Genomic DNA, 22,180 nt, shown 5'->3' on the forward strand with positions numbered 1-22,180 from the left:
TTCATTTTCAGATTTTGTGCGTGTTTATATGTACTGAGGATCAAACCCAGGGCCTTACACATGCTAGGCAACACACTACTACTGAGCCACATCCCCAGCCCCATGATATCATTCTTAGGTCACCAAGGCTCATTTAGGAGGCATTTGGAATGTACATATATATTTTTAAAAATTTGCTTTCTGGGTTGAGGTCTTTTCTCTGAGCAAATCTTGACCAAGCACTTACTACTGATATATAGTCCCAATCTGGAAAAGGAAATAAAGACAGGAACAGCTGGCCCCAATCTGGAGCAGGTTTTTAATTACCTTTAAGAATCTTTTTAAGAATCTTAGGATTCAAGTTTGTTGGATAAATACAGCATATTGTTTTAAATCAGAAAAAGCATATCTCCAAACTGGTACTTTCTTACATGTATCCAATAAAAAGTATCTTAATGTATAACAAATTAGAAAAAATAAATAAATAAACAAATAAAGTGTCTTATGCTTTCCAGAGCAGTAGGATTAGTCAGAGTAGTAGTTTCATTCTCTTGATGACTATAACAATTATAGTCCTCTTCATGTCCATCCAAATGGGAATGCAAAATATTTGTATCCAGGATTGCTTATGCACCCCCTACACATAATCAAGTTATGTGATAAGGATTAATATTTTTACACATTTAGAGTAAGACCTCATGTCACCTAAAGAGGACTCAGTCATGGAGTTGGCCAGTTTCAAAAGGTTTTCAGAGATGTTTATTTGCCCTTTTGTTAATGTTTTATATGTTCAGCTAGCTAATCCTATTCTTGTAGGTTTGGGGTGGTTATACTGGATATCAGAGCTTCTAGGTACTGAGAAATCATTTAGTCTAGCCTTGTTTTCACAATAATGAGAAAGTGAATTAGGCCTGGGGCATTTTTAAGTGACTCAGGTTATGGGTCTAGGTGTGTAGAGACCTTTTCTCAAACCCAGATCCAAGGCTCTCTTTTGCTCCTTTGGATTAAACTTCTTTTCCTCATATGCTTATGTTGTTCTGGTTTTTAAAGGCAGCAACCTCCTTGGAAAGAAGAAAAGCATCCTGGGTTCAGGCTAACATCTGCACTTAACAGGTACGTGGGCTGTTTCATACTAGAAGTAGATTTTAAAGAAGACCCAACAATTTGATTGTTCTGGTATTCTTTATATATTATCTGGCTGCCAAGTGTGTTTATGCCTATTGTGATGAAGTATTAGAACAAAAAAAAAAGTTCACCATTATTGAGTGTGCAGGGCACAGTGTAAGAACATGGGGTCTGGAGTAGATTAACTTCGGTTTGCCTCAATTGGCTTATCTGAAATCTGTAGATAATTATAACTCATGGGATGGTTATGAGGATTAAAAAGAATAAAAAGACACATGAGAAGCGTAAGTGTAACATCAACAATTGTCATGATCACTTTGGATTCTTCTCCATAAGTAAATGTTCTATCTGGTCATTTTTTTCATACATGGCAAGAATGAGTATTAAATTTCTGCTTTAAGAGGCCAAATGAGTTGTCCAGGTTCCCTCAGCTAATATGTGAAGGACTGGAATTTTAAAAAGGCAAAATCCCTTCTAATATTGCAAAACTTTAAACATACACAAAAGAGAATATTGTAAGGGGTCCCTTGTGCCCATCCCTCAATTCAGTCTCGATTGGCATTCCACCAGTCTCGTTTCTTCTCTACCTTCCACTTCATACCCCACCCACAACTGGCTAGATAAAACATTTTACCTGCAAATATCTCTTACCAGAACAAGGCCAATGAGAAATCTTAAAAAGAAAAGAAAAATTCTGTTATTACATTTAACAAAATTAACAATAATTCTTTAACATCATCTAATATCCAGTTTATATTCACATTTTCACAACTGTCTGCATTTGATTGATATACTCTTGAGTTTCTTTGAATCTGTAAAGGAGATGGAAGCTGAACCTGGGTCTCTGCTCCCAGAGCCCACGCTCATCCTTTTGTATTACATGGGTTCTTCTCTTGTTGGTCTAGTCCCTTGTCTGAAGCCACATGGCTTAATGGTTACATGAGGCTCTCACCTGGATTGGACCACAGAAAACCATTTTAGACTAACTTGACATGTCTCACATGTACTTTTTGTGGCAGACAATTTGACCCTTGGGTGAGATAAATAATTGTCTCTTGAAACAGAGGCTCTATATAAACTAAAGGAGAATTTCAGAAATTTGCTATTGATCAGCATTTTCCATATTTCTTGTCTTAGGACTTCTTTATACCCTTAAAAAATATGGAAGCTCTCAAAGAATATTTGTTTATGTGAATATGTATTGATATTAAAATTTAAATTGAGAGATTTAAAAAATACCTGTTAATGCATTCAAAAATAATATAAATATATCTCTTTTAAAGAAACACAATCATATTTTCCAAAACAAAAAAAAAAATTGCTGAGAATAGTTACATCATTATACCTTTTACAAAGCTCTTGAAGGCAGCAGGCTTCTCTGCTGGTGCTTTCAATCTGTGATGGCTTCACATATCACACAGCTGTTGGGAAAACTGCACTGGGTGAACCAGAAAGGCCAGGAACTCTGTAGTGTTATTTTGAAAACAGTCTTGACCTTGCATTTACCTTAAAAGAACCTTTTCGGGGGGGTTCTTCACTTCGGAATGGGCATTTTCAGATAGGGAAAACTTAGTGGAGCTGCACATTGTACACGTCATAGCCATCTTCTGAGTGGCAAAGAAGAAAAGGAAGGTCTTAGAGGGAAGCTATGGATGTGAGAACTGCCTTGTTAAAATAGTTCACCATGCTGAGCTTCAAAGTATAAGGCTATGTGAGTATAAATTAAAATCTTTTGGAGTGGTGATCCTCAGACTGCTATTGATATAAGGCATTACAGGTAGGTCCTGACCCTTCATTTTTTTGGATGATTATAAGTCTGTTGTTCTTGCCTTTCTTTCCTGTTGGTAATATTCAGCAAAGAATACTGCATTTCAGCCAGACTCTCTCCTCCCTTCCTTAGGACCAATTCTGATTCTGCTCTTCACACGAGTGCTCTGAGCACCAAGCCCCAGGACCCCTATGGAGGAGGGGGCCAGTCAGCCTGGCCTGCCCCATACATGGGTAAGACATGCAGGGCCCTGCTAACAGTATCTGTGCTTTCTCATTCTGTCTGTAGGAACTGAGAGTGAAAAGCTTATGAGGAGCACATACTTCCCTAGTTTGGTGGTCTTCAGAGAAGCTCATGGCAGGGGAAGTGGGTGTGTTCATGATGAAGTTAGGATGTATCTTTTCCTTGCTTCTTCTGTGAAAAATGGTCCCTTGTCGGCATGTCTTGGCCCTTGGTCTTCCTCCTCCTTCATGGCATTGCCCTTCTTCTAGGCACTGATTATCTTTTTCATAGACTTTTGTAATAACTTACTAACTGGTCTCTTTATTTCCAATTCATATCCTGTCAATCCAATTTTCTGTTAGGTTCTCTTAGCGTCCTCCTCTGTTGATAAGACCAGGTTGGAGGAAATGGCTTCCTCTCCTGGATCCCTGGACCTTTTATGACTGAGGCTCAAGATGAGGCAGACTCGGGGGCTGGGGATGTGGCTCAAGCGGTAGCACGCTTGCCTGGCATGCGTGCGGCCCGGGTTCTATCCTCAACACCACATACAAAGATGTTGTATCCGCCAAAAAACTAAAAAAAATAAATATTAAAAAATTCTCTCTCTCTCTCTCTTAAAAAAAAAAAAAAGATGAGGCAGACTCTCCAGTGGCTGGCAGCCCTGGTGCAAGATGTTCCCCTATGGGAGAAATATTCAGACAAGACTTGGGCAGCGAGGAGCAGAGAAGAAGGCTGCTCTGTGCAGGAAAACTTGCCCCTGGGAAGGAGGAAGAGAGGGAGCAGAACTGGAGCTGAGCACTACCTGCTCCCTCTTTCCCTATTTTGCTGTTCAGATCACCATTCTACCTCCCTTGGGCCAGAGTGAGTCCAGGAGAGAAAGGCCAAGAGTGACCAGGAGTGGGGTAAAGGCACACTCAGACCATCTGAACCCAAGTCGTACTCTTGTTCCTGTCCTTCTGAAAGCCAGCAGTGCCACTTACTTACCCCTAGGAGAAAGAGTCCAGATCTCTCTTCTGGAGTGACATGTACCCCAGGATTGGGCACTTGCCTGCCTCTTCCCTCTGCTCCCCAGCCTCATTCCCCGAGTCAGCCTTGGAGTTCTGCTGTTTCATCCTGTTCCCATCTCTTCCTCTTGTAACTGGTTCCTGGTCCACCTGGCCAGCACTTCAACTGTGAGCTTCAACTTGAGTCAGCATTTCTGTGTAACCTTCTGGAACCTTCCTGTCTCTGTTGGCCCCCAACTACCCATGTCTTTCTAACATCCTGAAGTATTAATTGCAGATGGACTCAACACCTGGGACACTTGACTGCTTTTTCATACACATGCTTCTTTCACTCTCCTAGAGGAAATTTCTCAAAGGCAACATCTGCTGGTCACGTTCTTTCTAATACCTAACATCCCTGGCACAGAGGAATCCTCATAATGGAGAAGGTCAGAGAAAACACACAATGGCTCACACATTCAGAGCACTTGCTAAAACATGTTAGGCACTGACATTTGACTCTCACCTGAAATGAGTCTGGTTCATTCAGTCACATTCCACACCCACCTTTTGAGGGCTTATAATCTAGAAAGAACTACTATCTTGAATTATCCATTCCATCTACAAACTGAGAGAAAGAGGATTGGGAATAAATACTCTTTTACTAAAGTGCCAGTTTTTCTAGTTTTCTTTATTTTGGACTAAAGTCTTAATAGCCTCTGTTCTTTCCAAGGAGAATATTCATGGTTATATTTTTTGCATATCGTAGGGATGGGTTTTAATAACAATTGTTGCTATGTTTGTTCCCTTGGTACAATTTAGAAAAGACTTCACTTGCTTAAATGATTTCTTGTAAAGTATGAGGTCTTTCAGAATTGGTGGGACAATGGGTATATGAGAGTAAAGTTGGTAGAGATGTTGAAATTGGATATGGGTCAATTGCTCCCTACTTATAGAAGTGGGTTGTGTGGGAAGATGGAACAGTTTAGCTTCCGGGTAGGTAGTTGGGAATATATAAACAAAGCCTAAAAAAGCCAAGACTATAATCAGTGGGAGTACCTGTGGTTACAGTAGGTCTTAGTGTCCCTGGACTGGGAGCAAACCAGCTTGATAGATCTTTGCCCTGGAACTCATGTGTTTCTACATCTGCATGGCCTTTGCATTTTGAGCAAAGTTTATGCTTCTTCAGAAGGGACTGAAGGCCTCAAGAGAATAAGGGAACCATAGGTAATTTAAGGAGTTTTTGAGGCTTGCATGCAAAGAGAAAAGAAAGTAATTTAAGAAAGTGGTTACTTGAATTGGAAGTATTTATACTAAGGATGATTTAGCCTGAGATGAGAAATGTCAGGCCAGGCCAGATCCACATGACTCGGGAGGCTGAATTGCAGGAGGATTGCAAATTAGAGGCCAGCCTCAGCAACTTAGTGAGACCCTGTCTCTAAATAAAATATAAAAAAGGCTATGGATGTAGCTTAGTGATAGAATGCCCTTAGGTTCAAACCCCAATACCACACATACACACAAAGTCAGAATATGTGAATATGAATAAGAAAAATGAAAAAAAATACAGATAGGCAGAACAATAATAAAAGAAGTAAAGAAATACCTGGGAGGCTGAGGCAAGTTCGAGGCCAACCTCAGCAACTTAGCAAGACCCTGTCTCAAAATAAAAAAGGACGGGGGATGAAGCTTATTGGTAGAGCACTCCTGGTTAGTTTCTCAGTTCCAAAAGGTGGGGTTGGGGGACAGGAAGGGAGAAAATTCTGAAGCAGGGCTCCTGAGTTGACATGAGAATCTGATGATCTCACCTTTTCAAATCAGAAGTTAGAAAAGGGCCACAATATCTGACCACCATGGAAGGTGGGCCATTCTCCAGCTTGGATGTCTAAACTGTGTGCCTGCTCCTGCAGCTGCCCTGCAAGTACAGCAGAACTCAGAAACACATCCAAATATGGATGTGTTTACATGGGAAAGCCAGTGTGTTTAAAATATTATTCAAGTCTCCAAGGATGGGAATTATTTCTGGAGAATTCTATTTGTTGGTGGGAGCTATTTTAAATAGTTTTATGTGTTTTCCCCCTGTAATTCATTGAAGTTTTTCATTTTCTTTCCTTTAGGATTTTAAAAATATCAACTAGCTTTACAAAAAGGTATTTCTTTTTATAGGACCAACCAAATAAAGTAAAAATTAAAAAGGGGATGGGAAAATATAATTGGAGCCCAGAACTAGGTTCTGTGGTGGGAGCAATAATAACTGACATTTCCCTAGGAGTCTTTGCTCAGTGTAGTGAGGGACCCCACTTAGTTGTTGTTGTTATTTTCGGGAGCAGATGATAAGGGAGCATCTGCACAATGGCTTAACTACATGAGCAGGAAACTCTGATACATTCATAAGTGAAGTTCATGTCCCCAGAAAATAAAGCCATTAGTTTGATACATGCTTAGTAATTTTCGTAACGGTTATTAACTCGAATGATAATTAGCAGTGATAAGCAGTGGTAAATGCCAGAAATAAACTTTTATACAATCAAATGAGATTTTTATAATTTCTGTCTTCTTGTTTAAGTAGGCAGAATCTATAAAGAGAAGGGTTGACCATTTCCCTGGCAGTATGTGCAATTTAATTACCATTTTGCACACCATGCAGATAGCAAGCACTAGGGCTCTCTGTGACACTTGCCCTGCTTCACGACCTGGGGCTATCCCTAGACTCCCCTCCTCTAATGGCCAGCATATGGAGGAGGGGGCTGGAGCAGGCCTTGATCTCTCAAGGAGCAGTCTAGGGTCAAGCATAGAAGAGCATGTGACTTGTCTTCACACCCAGAGCAGTAGGAGTTGAATATCGCCATCTTTGGGGAGTACAGTCCTTTGCTCCTACTCTAGAGGGGCTGATATTCTTTGTACCTCAGTGACCTTTCAACTGGCAATAAACTTTGACTGCAGAGTTAAGAAGAAGGTTTTAAATAACCCTAAAAGATGTAAGCCTAATAATGACATTTGATTGTCTGGCACAAGCATCCCAGGTCTGAAGAGGGGCAAAAGGAGTGTCATTGAGGTGGCAAGAGGGCCCAGGATGTGGAGGCTGAAATTCCAGAGCTCAGTCTGATTAAGAGATCCGCCTTTTGACTTCTCTTGTACCTCAAATCAAGACCATGTGAGGAGTTATATTAGACTTGCCAGGCATGGGAATGTGCAGAAGGAACGTGATCTCAGATGCACTTAGGTCAGCTCTCTGAGGCCCCTGGAACACAGAGGATTCCTGGAACACAGATACAGCCTCAGTCATTGCTGTCCCATGCCCTGTGGGACTGAAGTGAATTAATTCCCTCTGTTTTCAGATACTCAGTCACAACTGGTTCCTTTTTTAAATTTTTAACCCTTAATTTATAATTATAACTTCTGATATTTTTTATTTGGTGGGAAGAATCCATCCTTGGACATTTTGCTTATGCTAACTTGGTGCTAACATATCAGTTATCATCATCCTCATCCTCTAGTCATTTAAGATAACACTTAAGAGTTATATTTAATGACCCTTGTTCTCCTTCCCCTTGCACCCATACAATAGCCAAATTCTGATCATTCTATCCCTGTAATGAATCTCAAGCCTTCTTCTTATTTTCTGTACTCACTGCCAGTACCCCACTTTGTATCTATTATATTGGTTTCCTGCCAGGTTTCCCTGCCTTGAGGCTTTCTCTTTTCAGTCGGTCTCATATTCTTCTGCAAGAGGAGTGTCTAAAACCTCTTATTCCCCAACTCATGTCCAATTACTGGCAGACCCTTCACTCCAGCCTTATCTCCCATTCCTTCCCTCTTGAGCTGCAGCCAGGCTTCCCCATCCTCTGCCCTGCCCTACATACACATCTTCCTCTTCCCTTCCTCCCTCTTCTCCATACTCCTTCCCCACTCCTCCTCCTGTCTCCATTTCATAATCAACTTTACTTCCAACTGTCTAAATCCTTCTGGATCAACAAATTGTCTTGGGACATGGTCATGGATACTCATAATTTTCTAGAAGAGCTTATCAGAAGAATAATAACAATCAGCAGTCATCAACCTTTGCAGGGGGGTCCTGGTCCTAGAACCAGCAGTGTGGTCTCGGACATGATAATAGCGCCTATCTCAAAGAGTTCCTGCTAGGATTATAGGAACTCATCTTTGAGAAGTGCCTGACCCATCATAAGTGCACAATAATGATGGCTGTTATTATCATCTTCCTCAATGTCCCTCAATGCCTAACTCAGACATGAAGCCTTCCTTCTGCCCCAGTCTGATAGAGAGGGTGGCACTAATGGGATGTCATGTGGGGAATCTGATGGCCTCTCTGGCAGTTTTACGTGGTAGCTCTCAGTTACGTCTTCATGTTTCAAGGACAAGTCAGTCTTAATCGGTATTTTGAATATGATATTATTCCACATACCATACTAATTTACTATATAGAACTTAGTTTTAAATTCTTAGTAGGATAACTACATTTTTTTTTATTGAGCCCCAAAGCGCTTTTTTTGTATTGAGCCCAAAAGGCTTCCACTGAGCCACATCCTCAGCACTTTTTTTAAACTTTATTTAGAGACAGGATCTCGCTGAGTTGCTAAGTACCTCACTAATCTGCTGAGGCTGGCTTTGAACTCTTCCTGCCTCAGCCTCCCAGTTGCTGGGATTTCAGGTGTGCACCACTGTGCCTGGCTCCCAGCTCTTTGTAGTTTTTATTATAAGACAAAGTCTCACTGAGTTGGCCAGACTGGCCTTGAACTTGAAATTCTCTTGCCTCAGCCTCCCAAGTAACTGGGATTATTTATAGGCGTGCACTACCACACCCCAGGGCAGTCACATTTTACTGATCAGAATGGTCAAGTTTCCTGCTCTTTCCCAAAAAGCCAAAATGTGAATCAGAGTTTTCCTTCCTCTCCTTTTGACAGTGCTGACAGCAGGGCCACATCTTTTGTCTTTCTGTACTTGGCTCTTTAAGGTTCTCCTGTTCACATGGCTTTTCTTTAGAGGTGCTAAATTACTGATGAAGTAAGTGGCAGCTTAGTCCAAGTCTCTCTAAAGAGTGAGCCAATGACCTTCTGCAGGAGAGTCCCCAGAGATGATTATTGAAGACAGATTCCTCAGCCAGTTCTCACACTTTTGGAGTCAACGTTTTTTAGGGTTGGGACCAAGAACCTGCATTTTAACAAGCTTACCCAAAAAGTCTTTTGTGCACTAAAATAAACTTTTCAATCACTAACTTAGATTCTGTTCCTATGGGCTGGAAAGAAATTCTGTCTTTGTGTGCTTAATTTAAAGATCTCTTAGTGCTTCTGGGGACTCTCAGTGTTGCCCTGGCCCTTAGGCTCCACTAGATAATTCATGGATTAAATATTTTTTATTCAGCCAGAACTTATTCCAAGTCAAATTTTTAAAACTTTGGAAATAGCTATCACATGTGCCCTTTAAAATGACTTTGACTCCAGGTACATTTTTTTAAAAAATTAACTTGACTGTGTAAGAAATATATATTAACAACATCCAGCATGGAGCTTCCACTTTGTTCCTATAAACACCCATATTAAGTCTAAGACAGTGACATGGTCTCTTAGAAATAACGTACCCTCCCCCAGCTTACACATTTGGAAGAGTTTCAAGCCAGACTTCTTTTTGATTCAAAGAGAGGTTCTCAGGCTTCATAAAAGTTGTTCTCTCAGGACAGAGGCAGTAAGAAAATTTCAGACAGACAATTTTAAAGGAAAAGAAAAGTAGACAGGCACCAACTTTAGACTCAAACTACATCTAATTTTAGTATAAACACTAAAGCACATTGAACAAGCATTGATATATTAAAACTGCTTTAGAATTTTCAAAATATTGTATTGCAAATCAGAAAGTTACTAATTCATGAATAAATGAAAATTAAAGCACCACATAAAAGTGTTTTTTTCTTTCCTACCAGGTTTCTGTGATGGTGAGAATGATGGACATGGGGAAGGTATGAATCGGTTTTACTTACCTGTGTTGGAGTGGGATGCTGGTCCTCATATGCATAACCTTCTTTCAACAGTTGAACTAATTAATACTCATGTTTTTAAGACTCCCCTGCAAAGGTTGATGACCACTGATTGTATATTATTCTGATATGCTCTTCTAGAAAATTATGACTATCCATGACCAAAGCTCTAAGAAAGGAAAGAGGTGATTAGGTTGTGAAGTTTCATTGTTACCCAAGTCCCCACAGTCATAAGGTTGTGCAGGGGAACAAAAGTCTTAACTGCATAAAAATATGAATTAACCCATCAGTTAAATAATTAGTTATTCCAGTATCCCTCTCTCTTCAACATTGCCCATTTAGTCTTCATGATTCAGTAATTGGCAGATTTAAATAAGAAATGCAAGGAAAATGCAAATTGATCACAAAATGAAATGATAAATTTTGCAGAAGATACTGAGTTTCTTCTTTTTTTTGCGGGGGGGGGGGGGCGGGGCGGGGGTGTACCAGAGATTGAACCAAGGGGCGCTTAACCACCGAGCCGTATCCCCAGCTCTTTTTTATATTTTATTAGAGACAGGGTCTTGCTGAGTTGCTTAGGGCCTCACTGAGTTGCTGAGGCTGTGTTTGAACTCGTGATCCTCCTGCCTCAGCCTCCCGAGTCACTAGGATTATCGGCATGCCCCACTGTGCACAGCGATACTGAGTTTCTTTATAAAGCCAATTAAAATAATCCTGGAGGTCTGCTGAAATGACACTCAAAGCCCTGGACAAATGAGAGTCCAACACTTCATTTATTCATTTGGGACCAGGCAGTATTTTCTTTTCCCTAAATCTTCATAAATTGAAATTTAATTTTCATGAACTGAAGCTGAACAGCTAAATTAGATTTATATGTCATAGAGATAAGGCTCATGGGTAATATGATAAATGAGGAAAATCCTGCTTGAGAGACACAGTTGTCTCTCATCATCCTGCAAACTCCTTTTCTGAACAAGCTGTTTCAGGCATTAAATGAAAGCATGAAAACATCAATAAGCATCTAATCCATTAGGATAGAAATGAAGAAATGCCTTCAAGGTTGTTTGCATGCAGGCACAAGCGCGCACGGGTGCACACACACACACACACACACACACACACACACATCCCGTGGATTCTTTGAAGAATTCCCATCAAATTTTGGAGGAAAAACAAATGAGGGCTAGGGATATAGCTCAGCTGGTAGAGTGCTTGCCTCACATGCATAAGGCCCTGAGTTTAATCTCTAGCACCACCAAAAAAAAAAAAAAAAAAGTGGAAAACAAATAAAAAATAATGAGCTTCTCACAGAAAACAATCCCTGTTATCTCTCTGGTAGCCTTGAGTCTGACTCAGCCCTTAGGACTTCTCCTAGTGTCCGACACCTATGAGAGCACTTTCTCCCTCCCTTTCCCCCACCCCCTTTTGTCTGTATGGGGATTGAACCCAGGGGTGCTGCTATACTACTAAATTACATCCCCAGCCCTTTTTATTTTTTAAGATAGGAACTTATTAAATTGCTGAAGCTGGCCTTGAATTTACAATCCTCCTGCCTCTGCTTCCCAAATTGCTGGGATTATAGGCCTGTGTCACCATGCCCAGATCACTTTTTTCTTCTTGATCTCCTTATTGTCCTGGTTTAGAAAGGCTCTCAAGACCTGTTATTCTTGTCCTCCAGTTTGTGGGCAGATAGTTTTAGGATCCAAATTTCCCAAACACTATTTTAAGTTTCTCCCCACAGCCAGTGAAACATAGATCCGGCCCTGTCCTTGTGAAGTTTCTGAAGCAGTTTATATTAATGATTAGACTAGAATCCACAAGGATGTTGACAAAATAAGCCCTTCATAAGAGTAATTTGGTCTGAGGATGCAGCTTAAATTGTAGAGTGAGCACGTACATCACAGGCTGTCAATCCCTAGCACCATTTAAAAAGAGAGGGAGAGGGGTATTTGAATATCAAGATTGAGAGACACCTGGGAACACTGATAAAGTGTGAGCTATTTTTGCAGAAATGACATTGTTCTGATGATACTGGTAAGATTAACTATGAAGATCATTGTATCATTCCCTTGCGGTGCTATCAGAGGAATTATACACTCTATCCATACTTAATTCTAGGAATTCGTGATTGTAATTATATCCTAAGTTTCATTAAATAGAAATAAACTTATTTTAAAGTATTTTAAACCCTTTTCTCAAAATTACTTTGAAATTTTGGCCCTTAGTTTGTTTTGTTTTAGGCACTGGGGATTAAACCCAGGAGTGCTTAACCATTGAACAACATTGCCAGCCCTCTTTATTTTTTGAGACGGGCCTCAATAAGTTGCTGGGGCCTTGCTAAATTGCTGAGGCTGGCCTTGAATTTGCAATCCTCTTATCTCAGCCTCCCAAGTTGCTGGGTTTACAGTCTGATTCCTGTTTTAAGTGACTTCTTTCTGGGGTCCATTATCCATGCTGTGTGGGGTTAGGACTAGACAGTCCTGACAGTCACAGTGGAGCTACATGGTCACCAGAACGTAACAGCATTCCTCATTCTGAACAGTCAACCAGCATCTGATATTGATTCCCCTCCTAATATCAGATCCTGTGTTTCCTCAGGGTCAGCCCTCGTACTCTGGCCCGTCTTTGAGAACAGAAATCTTTCATTTGTTTTTTGGATCAGCATTCTTTTTTACCTAGAATGACTGATAGTGTTAAAGCAGAAGGCCCTGGTATGGGCCCCTCACACACAGCCAGGTTGTTTCAGAGCTTTTGAGGCCTCTAGGACTCCTCAGCTGACCATCCTCAAATCTGCTGGGTTACTAATTCCTCTTTATTCCCTGTCCTAGCCCATTACCAAGCACTTTCATTGCCATCATGGCTTCCACATGCTCTTTCTATTTTCCGTCTCATTCTTCCCTAGATTATTGTGTGCCTCTTCTTACCACTCTTTCCAAGCCTGCATGGCCATTCCCTACCAAGTCTTAATCTTTTACATTTTATTTCCAACTACTCTTTTACCTAGCCTATGTTCCACATGATAAGAACTACTCAATGATATCGTTGCCCATAATTTTCTCTCTCCTTAGGCCTTTTTCTTAATTTTTCCTCCTTGGAATGTCTTCCCGGGGTCTTTAAAGGGCTGCCCAGAGCATTTATCTCCAGAGCCTCCCTGGATTCATTCTTTCCTGTAAGGCAGCAGCACTGTACCAGTGATTCTCCTGGGCATCCCCTGATTTCTTCTCTCAGCGGTGTTATTTATGTGTTGACCTCCTGTGGGCTAGGTTACAAATTCCTTACAGTTGAATCCATGTCTGCTTACTATCTATGCAACCCCACAGTGATGCTGAAAGCACTTTCCCTTGTAAACAGTCAATAAATATTTTTTAAATAAATCATGTTTTTACAAAGATAATTTGTTTATCCAAAGATAGGATGGCTGCCCTCTAATGCAATGAATTTTCTTTCCCCCCTTTTAGTGGCATCTTTCCCTGGCCCATTGAAAGAAGAAAATCTGTTAAATGTTCCAAAGCCACTGCCAAAACAACTATGGGAGACCAAGGAGGTGGGTGAACAGTACTTAACTATGCTTGTTGTCACTGGATGTTTGCACTTCAGAGGTATTATAAAATCCTGCAGAGGCGGAAACAAGAGGAGTGGAAAAAAGAGAGTGGGGAGACAGAGAGGAAAAATATAGTTGGGAATGATTTCTCAAGTAAAAATGATCACATTTGTGTTGATGAATCAGTACACTGATCTTTGACTTCCTGATTTTCATGGGAATTTATTCATTCAAAAAAAGAAACCTTTTAAGCCCTATGTATTTTATTCATGTTGTTAAAAGCTCTGAAACCTGGTAACAAGTCATAGCTGATCTCTGTTTTGTAAGCCATCACCTTCTTCTGGTCTCCAGCTTATGTCCAGAATTATTGTTGCAGTAGATAATTCTTTTTAAAATCAAGGGCCTTTGACTTGTATTCTCCAGGAGCCAGTAAATGAGTCATCTGTTTTACTGTGATTTTGATGAGCCTTTTAGCATTTGTGTCTAAAATTGTGCTAGCTGACCTCCACCCTGTTCACTCACTGTGGGCGAAAGGGAGGCCCCACAGTACTTGATTTGACCTTCCTTCCTGTAAGGAAGCTGTCTTGATTTTGAAAGAAAAGTTCATCTATTCTACCCCTTAACGATGCTCTGTTGTAATCACTTATACTGTCTCTGTACTTAACCTGTTAGGATCCCTTTGGTCTAGCTTCGTTTTCTTCCACCAACCATACCAAAGTCTCTGCTAGCATTAGAGTAGGCTTAATGAATTTTTAATAAAGTCAAGGTGTATTTGATGTTAACCTTTGGGGGGATAAAAAGCTATGATTTAAAATTTACATATTTAAGCATAGGAGAAGCAGTTGTATGGTAGATTTTTGGTCAAGTGGTTTTGGAGGCTTTTATCAGAGGATGGTTTTGACTTCTCTAGCCAAGCAAGCATAGGCTTTCCCCCTGAGGACCAGGGGCTGCTGTCTCTGAGAAGAGATGCTCATCTTTTTCAGTTCTTATGGATTTATAGTACTCACTCCCGCCCCCCAGAGTTTATCTAATTGAATTATTTTTTTATTTTGACATTCATTTCATCTTTCTTTACCATATTTTGCTTTTCTATTTCCTTATCCTCAAGTCAATTGGGAAAAAAATGTTTACTTAAAAGCTCTATATATAAAATATTGGCTTTTTTGAAGGAAATAATATTCATCTAGAAGATACACTAATAAAGCATCAAAGTAAGAGAATATATTACTGTTATATCTCCCTTGTGTCTGGAAGCTGAAGAATTTTAAAAGCCTCTTCAGAACCCAAATGGGTGCTCTGTGAGGCTGCTGTTGATGAGCACTGCTCTCAGCTGTGCTGACTGGAGTCCCAAGATCCCCACGAAGATACTTTTCAAAAATTTGAATTCAGCGTTGCGGTAAGTGAGCCCAGTTTTCTTTGTCTCTTCCCAGATTCAGTCCCTGTCAGGGCGTCCTCGATCCTGTGATGTTGGAGGTGGCAAGTAAGTAATGTTCATTCTGCTGAAGGTTTTCCTAAGAGGAAAGTCTTACTGCTTTGTCACAGAACTCTGAAACTTATGGCTATGTGTAAATTGAAAGTCAACTGCATTTTCATAAAAACAGCCTTTTTTTTTTTTTTTTTTTTGGTACCGGCGATTGAACTCAGGGACATTTGACCTCTGAGCCACATTCCCAGCCCTATTTTGTATTTTACTCTGAGACAAGGTTTCACTGAGTTTCTTAGCACCTCGCTTTTGCCAAGGCTGGCTTTGAATTTGAGATCCTCCTGCTGCTGGGATTACAAGCATGTACCACCACGCCCAACACAGCCATCTCTTTGATACTCATATTGCATGTACATTAATTCAATTCTATAACTGCAATAGCAATTAAATGGCCTTAAATATATTTGAGAATAACACAACTGACCCTGGGCAGGCATACAACTAGCCTGGCAGCCACAGAAGCAGGCAAGGGCTGAAGGGAACCCACCAGCCTCCTGCCTATGGCCCAACATGGGCATTACTGACACATTGGCCAGAGAAAAAGAAAGCATCAGTTATCCTGGAAATCGTTTATATAGAAGTTGATTAGAGAGTTCTGTGAATGTACTTAATGCCACTGACCTGTGCCCTTAAAATTGGGTAAGACAGTAAATTTTATGGTACATAAATACCATAATTTTGAAGAAACAAATGGAGAATGAATAAATGGGAAGATTTGCCATATGAAAAAAAGACTTTCATGAAACTATTAATTAATTAATTTCATAGTATACAACTTTACTCTCTAAAAAGTATGAGGCAGTGCTGGACTTGATGGCCCACACCCATAATACCAGAGACTCAGGAGGCTGAGGAAGGAGAATCACAAGTTTGAGGCTACCTCAGCAACTTAGTGGGGCCCTAAGCAACTTAGGGAGATCCTGTCTCAAAATATAAAAAGGGCTGGAGATGTGGCTCAGTGGTAAAGCACCCCTAAGATCAATCCCCAGTATCTCATCCCACCAAATTGAGGCAATTTATAAAAATATATGTAGTACAAAGAAATTTTAAAAAGAAGAGGTTTTGAGGAAGTTTAGACTAAGGAAGAATAAGGAGACTAATGAAATCCAGGTATTCGCAGACACTCAAAGAAGGACTGATGCCACCTCTTGCTACTGTGGCTGACTGGAAGAACCCTCTGCCATGGGTCTACAGAGAAGACCCCTTGGGACTTGGTTGGCAGTGTCTTGAGAGAACACTGAGAGATCAGTGCAGGGATTTTTGTCACAGCATTCTCAATATAGTTCCACAGTCTGGAACTGAAGCCAATTCAGAAACAGCCAGTCTTGGGTGGGGTTGGGGCTCAGGAGTAGAGCACTTGCCTACCATGCATGAGTTCTTTGTTTACTTGGTAAACAGCAGGAACAGCAGATCTTTCCAGGGCCAAAACAGTGTGAAGTGAAAATGGGACCCTGGGAGCTGGGGATGTGGCTCAAGCGGTAGCGCGCTCGCCTGGCATGTGTGCGGCCCGGGTTCGATCCTCAGCACCACATACCAACAAAGATGTTGTGTCCGCCGAGAACTAAAAAATAAATATTAAAATTCTCTCTCTCTCTCCTCTCTCACTGTCTCTTTTTAAAAAAAAATGAGTTAGTCATTTAAAAAAAAAAAGAAAAAAAGAAAATGGGACCCTGGTATGATCTGGTTTGGTCCAAGAACCCATGTTAGGGGGTCTGTGGGTGAACTAAATCAACTTCAGGCCATCCTTAAATATTGTTCCCCAAAAAAGCTTTCCAGAAGTGCCTTCAGGTTACTCCCTACTGAATACCTGGGACCCAGACATTCTTTTTGGCTGGTTAAATATAAATTAAGTAATTAGCAGCCTGCTGAGCTATAAAGGGAGTTGATCTTCTCTTCAGAAAGTCATAAAGCTTGCCAAGCACCCAACAGGACAAGGAGACCAGCCCACCCGGGCTGCAGGACCTGTCCACAGAGAGGTCCAAGATTTTCCTCAAGAACAGTTTTGGCTAAACCCTCAGACAAATGGATACTCCAGGCTCTGGAGGCCGATATCATGGAACTGAGCTATGATGTGTTAACCCTGAAGTGTTAAAGCCAGTGTTTCTTAGATAAAGAAAGTTGCTTTCTTGCTCTTCTGTTAGAGGTAGCATTCCATTCAGTGACTCCTATTCATGCAATATTTATTGACTTCCTAATTCCAGGTGCCAGGTAGAACAATGAACAAAGCAGATCAAGTCCTTGTTTACAAGGAGCTAATGTTCTTGTGGAGTAAGATAGGCAAAAACAAATGAGCACATCAATAGTATGTGTGTCATATGTTGGGAAATAAAATGAAGAAAAAGAAAAATAAGGATATGGGCCATGATGAGTGATAAGGAAGGACTTTCTAGTAGGATGACATGTGCCCATAATCTAGAATGAAGTGAGGAGAAGAAGGTTCCAGGCAGACCACAGGCAGGATTGGATGTGGAACACAATGAGGCTGGCTTAGCCTGAACTTTACTCAGAGAAGATGAAAGTCATTGGAGGGTTTTGAGCCAGGAGAACGTTACCTGCCTATTATCAGGTCCACTGATGACTCTCATGGATAGTAACGATATTTGGAAACTGACCATTTGTCTTTCTTCCTCTAATCTGCAGGGAAGTTGGGTTTTTGTTTTGGTTTGGTTTTGGTACTAGAGATTGAACCCAGGGCCACTTAACCAGTGAGCTACATCCCTAGCCCTTTTTATTTTTTTATTTTGAGCAGGATCTCCCTAAGTTGCTTAGGGCATCGCTAAATTGCTGAGGCTGTCCTCTTACTTGCGATCCCCCTGCCTCAGCCTTCCAAGTCACTGGGATTACAGGCATGTGCCACCATGCCCCACAAGAAGTTGTTTAGAATGTTACTGCTGACTCTAGGGAATACCATCCTCCTTTTTTACTCTCAGGACACAGGTCCTTCCTATTCAAGAAGGATAGCTTTCTCTATTTCCCCACCCTTATCCCCTTTGCCTTTCTGAGGTATCTCCACTCTTCTTCCTTCTGCTTCCCAGAATTCTTAGACTTTAGTCCACGGCCAGCACAGACAATATATATGAAGGTTCGGCTATGTGGGAAATCCTAAGGGAGTTTAAATTAAAGACACAGACTCTATTTACCTTTAAACCAGCTCCAGGATGGCTCCTCGAACCCCCAGCCTCTAGCTACCCATTAAAGTAGTGAGGTTTACTGAAGAGGCCAGTGAGAGAGAACATGCCAGGGAGAGGACTTTTATTGGAGAACAAAAAATTCTAGGGAAAATTCCATCCAATGAAGATTAAGGGGATCATTGTTCCAAGGTCAGGTGAGACGTTTGGATCTTCAGGGGCTGTGGTTAAGCACGCCTTGACATGGACAAGCCCTCGGACCCAAGAAGGGTGGGGAAAGCTGTTAACAGATAGAAAAGTGTCTGAGCGCCTCACACCCAGCCAGGGAGGTAACTCAATCACATGCAAGGATGGCCTCCCACATTAGACAAATTTATTTTTTTAGAGCATTAAGTTATATTGAGTTCATTTTGACAAAAATCACACATGCATAGAATTTGACTTACTCCATATTAGTTACTTGTCCCTCCCTCATTCTCTTTCCTTGTCCCTCCCTCACTCTCCTTCCTGTACTTATCTTCCTTTTGCTTATTTTTTTATTATTCCACACTTTTCAAAGGAATATTCACTGTATGTTTGTGGCAGGGGTGGGAGGGGTTTCTAGGGATTGAACCCAGGGCCTTGTGCATGTGGGGCAGGCACTCTACCAACTGAGCTATAGCCCAGTCCTGAGTATTTACTCTTTTTTTCTTTAATATTTATTTTTTAGTTATAGTTGGACACAGTACCTTTATTTTTATTTATTTATTTTTCTGTGGTGCTGAGAATAGAACTCAGGCTAGGCTAGCACTGTACTGCTGAGCCACAACCCCAGTATTTACACACACACACACACACACCATATTTACAACCAGTATTTACACACCTCCTGCCCCCAGTATCTGCTCTTCAACCAATCATGGCCTGGCTTCCACCTCGACTATTTTAATGGAACTGCCCTTGAGGATGTCATTTACCGCCTCTAGAACTTAACTGAGTGAGAGACATCCCACTGAATTTCTCAGTGTCATTCTCTAGCTTGCCCTAGGTTCCCTTATATGTCATACTATATGAAAAACCTCAAAAAAAGTGCCTAAAATAGCAATCATATTACGCATACCCCACCTTTACACCAGGTCTACTTGTACGCCTCCAGGGTTCCTATCTTAGGGACCAGTCCCTATCTTCCACCAGTCCCCATGCCAGAAACCCAGGGACCATTCTTGACCTTCTATAGATGTCTTTAGAATCCATCCCTGCTTCTGCATCCCCATGCTGTTGTAATGTCTCATGTGACTGTTCAGCATTGTCACAGCTTGTCTCTGCCTCCAGGCTGTGCTTGCCCCCAAGGTCTGTTAGCCACATTGCCCTAAAAAGGGCTAGATCCATCTCCCCTCTGCTCTCAGCCTTCCCCTGGCTTCTTGTCCTGCTTTCAGTTCCAGCCTCAGGTGCTCAAGGCCTGCTCCTCCAATCTCACCTCTCATCACTATCTACCCCTTCTAAACTCGACCCTTTGTGGTGGCCTAGTCCTCACAGTTTCTAGGGCACACTGCTGGCTTCATGCCTCCCTGCTTTTGCCCATGCTGTGAAGTCTTCTTGGAGTGATTTTTCTGCCTAGATTGCCTGGATTAGCCTGCAAACTCAGTTCAGAGTCTTCCAGGAAGCCTCCTCCACCAGGTGCTACCAGCCTGTCACTTTACTGCTGAGTTGTATTACACTGCGCCACGTTCTTTATGGCTTTCTCCCTTTGTCTGAGTCTCTTACAGGGTCTAATGCCAGTGGTTGTATCTGGTTGGTGCTCTACTGTATGTCACTGTGTTGAGTGAAGTGTCCTCCTTCCCAGGTTCCTGGCTGATAGGGCTTTCTGGGTGTGGCCAGAGCTTCTTCAATTACACCATTCTTTTCCCAGATCAGACCTGGGCCACTGCAGGAGCATTCTCTCCCTGACTCTTTCTGCTCACTTATGCCATCTTCCACTTTATAACCATAGTAGAATTTCTCAGTGTCATTCTCTTGCTTGCCCTAGGTTCCCTCATTGCTATATAGTTCCTGACCCAGACCATGACAGTACATAGTCTTCCTTCCTGTTTTCCTACTCACCTTTATCTTCTACTCCATCTCCTGCTACCTTCCCTTCCCTGTACTCTGTCCTGACATCTGACATCTCAGCCATGCCAAGCTCCTTGCAGTTCCTTGAACACACTATGTATGTCATGTCCTTGGCAAAGCCTTCACCTCCATAACCCATCCTGACACTGACAACACATGCTTTTGTGCTCCCAGTTTTCATTTGTAACTCCTGGTTGTACCGGCCCCCTTCAAACCTGGCACAGCATGCTTCCTACCATGTTACAATTGCTTGCTTGACCATTCTGTTTCTCCTGCCAGTGTGTGAACACCAAGAATAGGGTCCTGTCAGAACAGGGCTGGAGGCCCTGCCTTTTAGAGGGTCCCACCCCCATGGAATGGAGTCCAAGGGGTCACAGAGATCCACAGAGCACTCACCCTAATCAGAATGATTGGGGGATGCAGAGTGTGGCCAGAGCTTGGCTGTGGAGGCTGCCCCCCCACCCCCATCCTAGCCACATGTGTGCCCTGAGGCATAGAACAGGGCTGTGACAGGAAGAGAGGGGTGTGGTCTGAGGATGGGACTGCCTCTCCCTCTGTGTTCTAGTGCAGAGAACTAAGAAGTTGGAGAAGTCTATATTTGAATCTGGTTATTATGAAGGTATTATTTGTCAAGGTACAAACAGAACAAAGTTCATTTAAGGGTTTGTTCATTTGATTTATAACTTCTACAAATTGGAACAGATGGTGTGCTGGCCTCCATTTATAATCTTGCCCCAGGCCTGCAAATGTTAGGGGCAGGCCTGACTGTGAATACAGCACCTTGCTTGTTCATAATTGTACCTTTAGCACTGAGCCCAGTGCCTGACACACAGTCACCAGACAACCAATGTCGATGGATGATGGATGGCAACAAGTTTTTCTCACTCCTTTGTGTGTGTGTGTGTGTGTTGGGGATTGACTCCAGGGGTGCTCTACCACTCAGCTACATCCCTAACCATTTTATTTTAAGACAGGGTCTTGCTAAGTTTTGGGGGCTGGCCTCAAACTTGTAGTCCTCCTGCCTCAGCCTCCTAAATTGCTGGGATTTACAGGTATGCTGGCTGATTTTTCTCATTTTAAAGTTTGTGAAAACTATAATTGAAACAGTATATCTTGTTTTTCCACCTACCTGCTTCTTCACTCCATCTCCTGCTACCCTCCCTTCCCTGTACTCTGCCCTGACATTTGACACCTCAGCCATGCCAAGCTCCTTGCAGTTGCAGTTCCATGAACACACTATGTCATGTTCTTGGCAAAGCCTTCATCTCCATAACCCATCCTGACACTGACAACACATGCTTTCATGCTCCCAGTGTCACTTGTTGCTCATAGATTTTTTTTTTTTTTTTTTTTGGCGGGGGTAATGGGAAGAGGTAGGAAAGACAATTTATAAATGATTTATAAATCTAATAAAAATAACTATAAATATAAAGTAGTGCCTCATATTTTATATAGTAGGGCTGGGGATGTGGCTCAAGCGGTAGTGCGCTCGCCTGGCATGCGTGCGGCCCGGGTTCGATCCTCAGCACCACATACCAACAAAGATGTTGTGTCCGCCGAGAACTAAAAAATAAATATTTAAAAAAAAATTCTCTCTCTCTCTCACTCCTCTCTCTCCTCTCTCACTCTCTTAAAAAAAAATAAAAAAATTCTCTCTCCCTCTCTCTCTCTCTCTCTCTCCTCTCTCTTTAAAAAAAAATTATATAGTAGCCTAAAATTTTCAAAATGCTTTTTCATCCATAATTTAGTCTGGTCTTTAAAATATTCCTGTACAGTAGGCATAGGTGACATCATTACTCCTGTTTAATAGGTAAGGAAATTGTATTTCAGAGAGATTAATCCTGCAGTTCCAGTTCTCGAAACAAGGGAGAGGC

General features: G+C 41.6%; 1 protein-coding gene across 4 annotated transcripts in view; it reads left to right on the plus strand.

The window, feature by feature from the left end:
* Positions 1-22,180, plus strand: part of Crtc3 (CREB regulated transcription coactivator 3) — a 108,795-nt gene that overhangs the window by 70,636 nt on the left and 15,979 nt on the right. For 3 of the 4 annotated variants that reach the window (XM_078051145.1, XM_078051149.1, XM_078051147.1), the window contains 5 exons: positions 1,030-1,092; positions 3,005-3,105; positions 10,013-10,048; positions 13,525-13,610; positions 15,038-15,087. In XM_078051145.1, coding sequence (XP_077907271.1) covers positions 1,030-1,092; positions 3,005-3,105; positions 10,013-10,048; positions 13,525-13,610; positions 15,038-15,087 — 336 coding nt within the window. The remainder of the gene's footprint in view (positions 1-1,029; positions 1,093-3,004; positions 3,106-10,012; positions 10,049-13,524; positions 13,611-15,037; positions 15,088-22,180) is intronic. The other variant, XM_078051146.1, reaches the window with a different exon arrangement.

This window comes from Ictidomys tridecemlineatus, chromosome 5 (assembly GCF_052094955.1).
Source record: "Ictidomys tridecemlineatus isolate mIctTri1 chromosome 5, mIctTri1.hap1, whole genome shotgun sequence".
In the NCBI taxonomy this organism is placed as follows: domain Eukaryota; kingdom Metazoa; phylum Chordata; class Mammalia; order Rodentia; family Sciuridae; genus Ictidomys; species Ictidomys tridecemlineatus.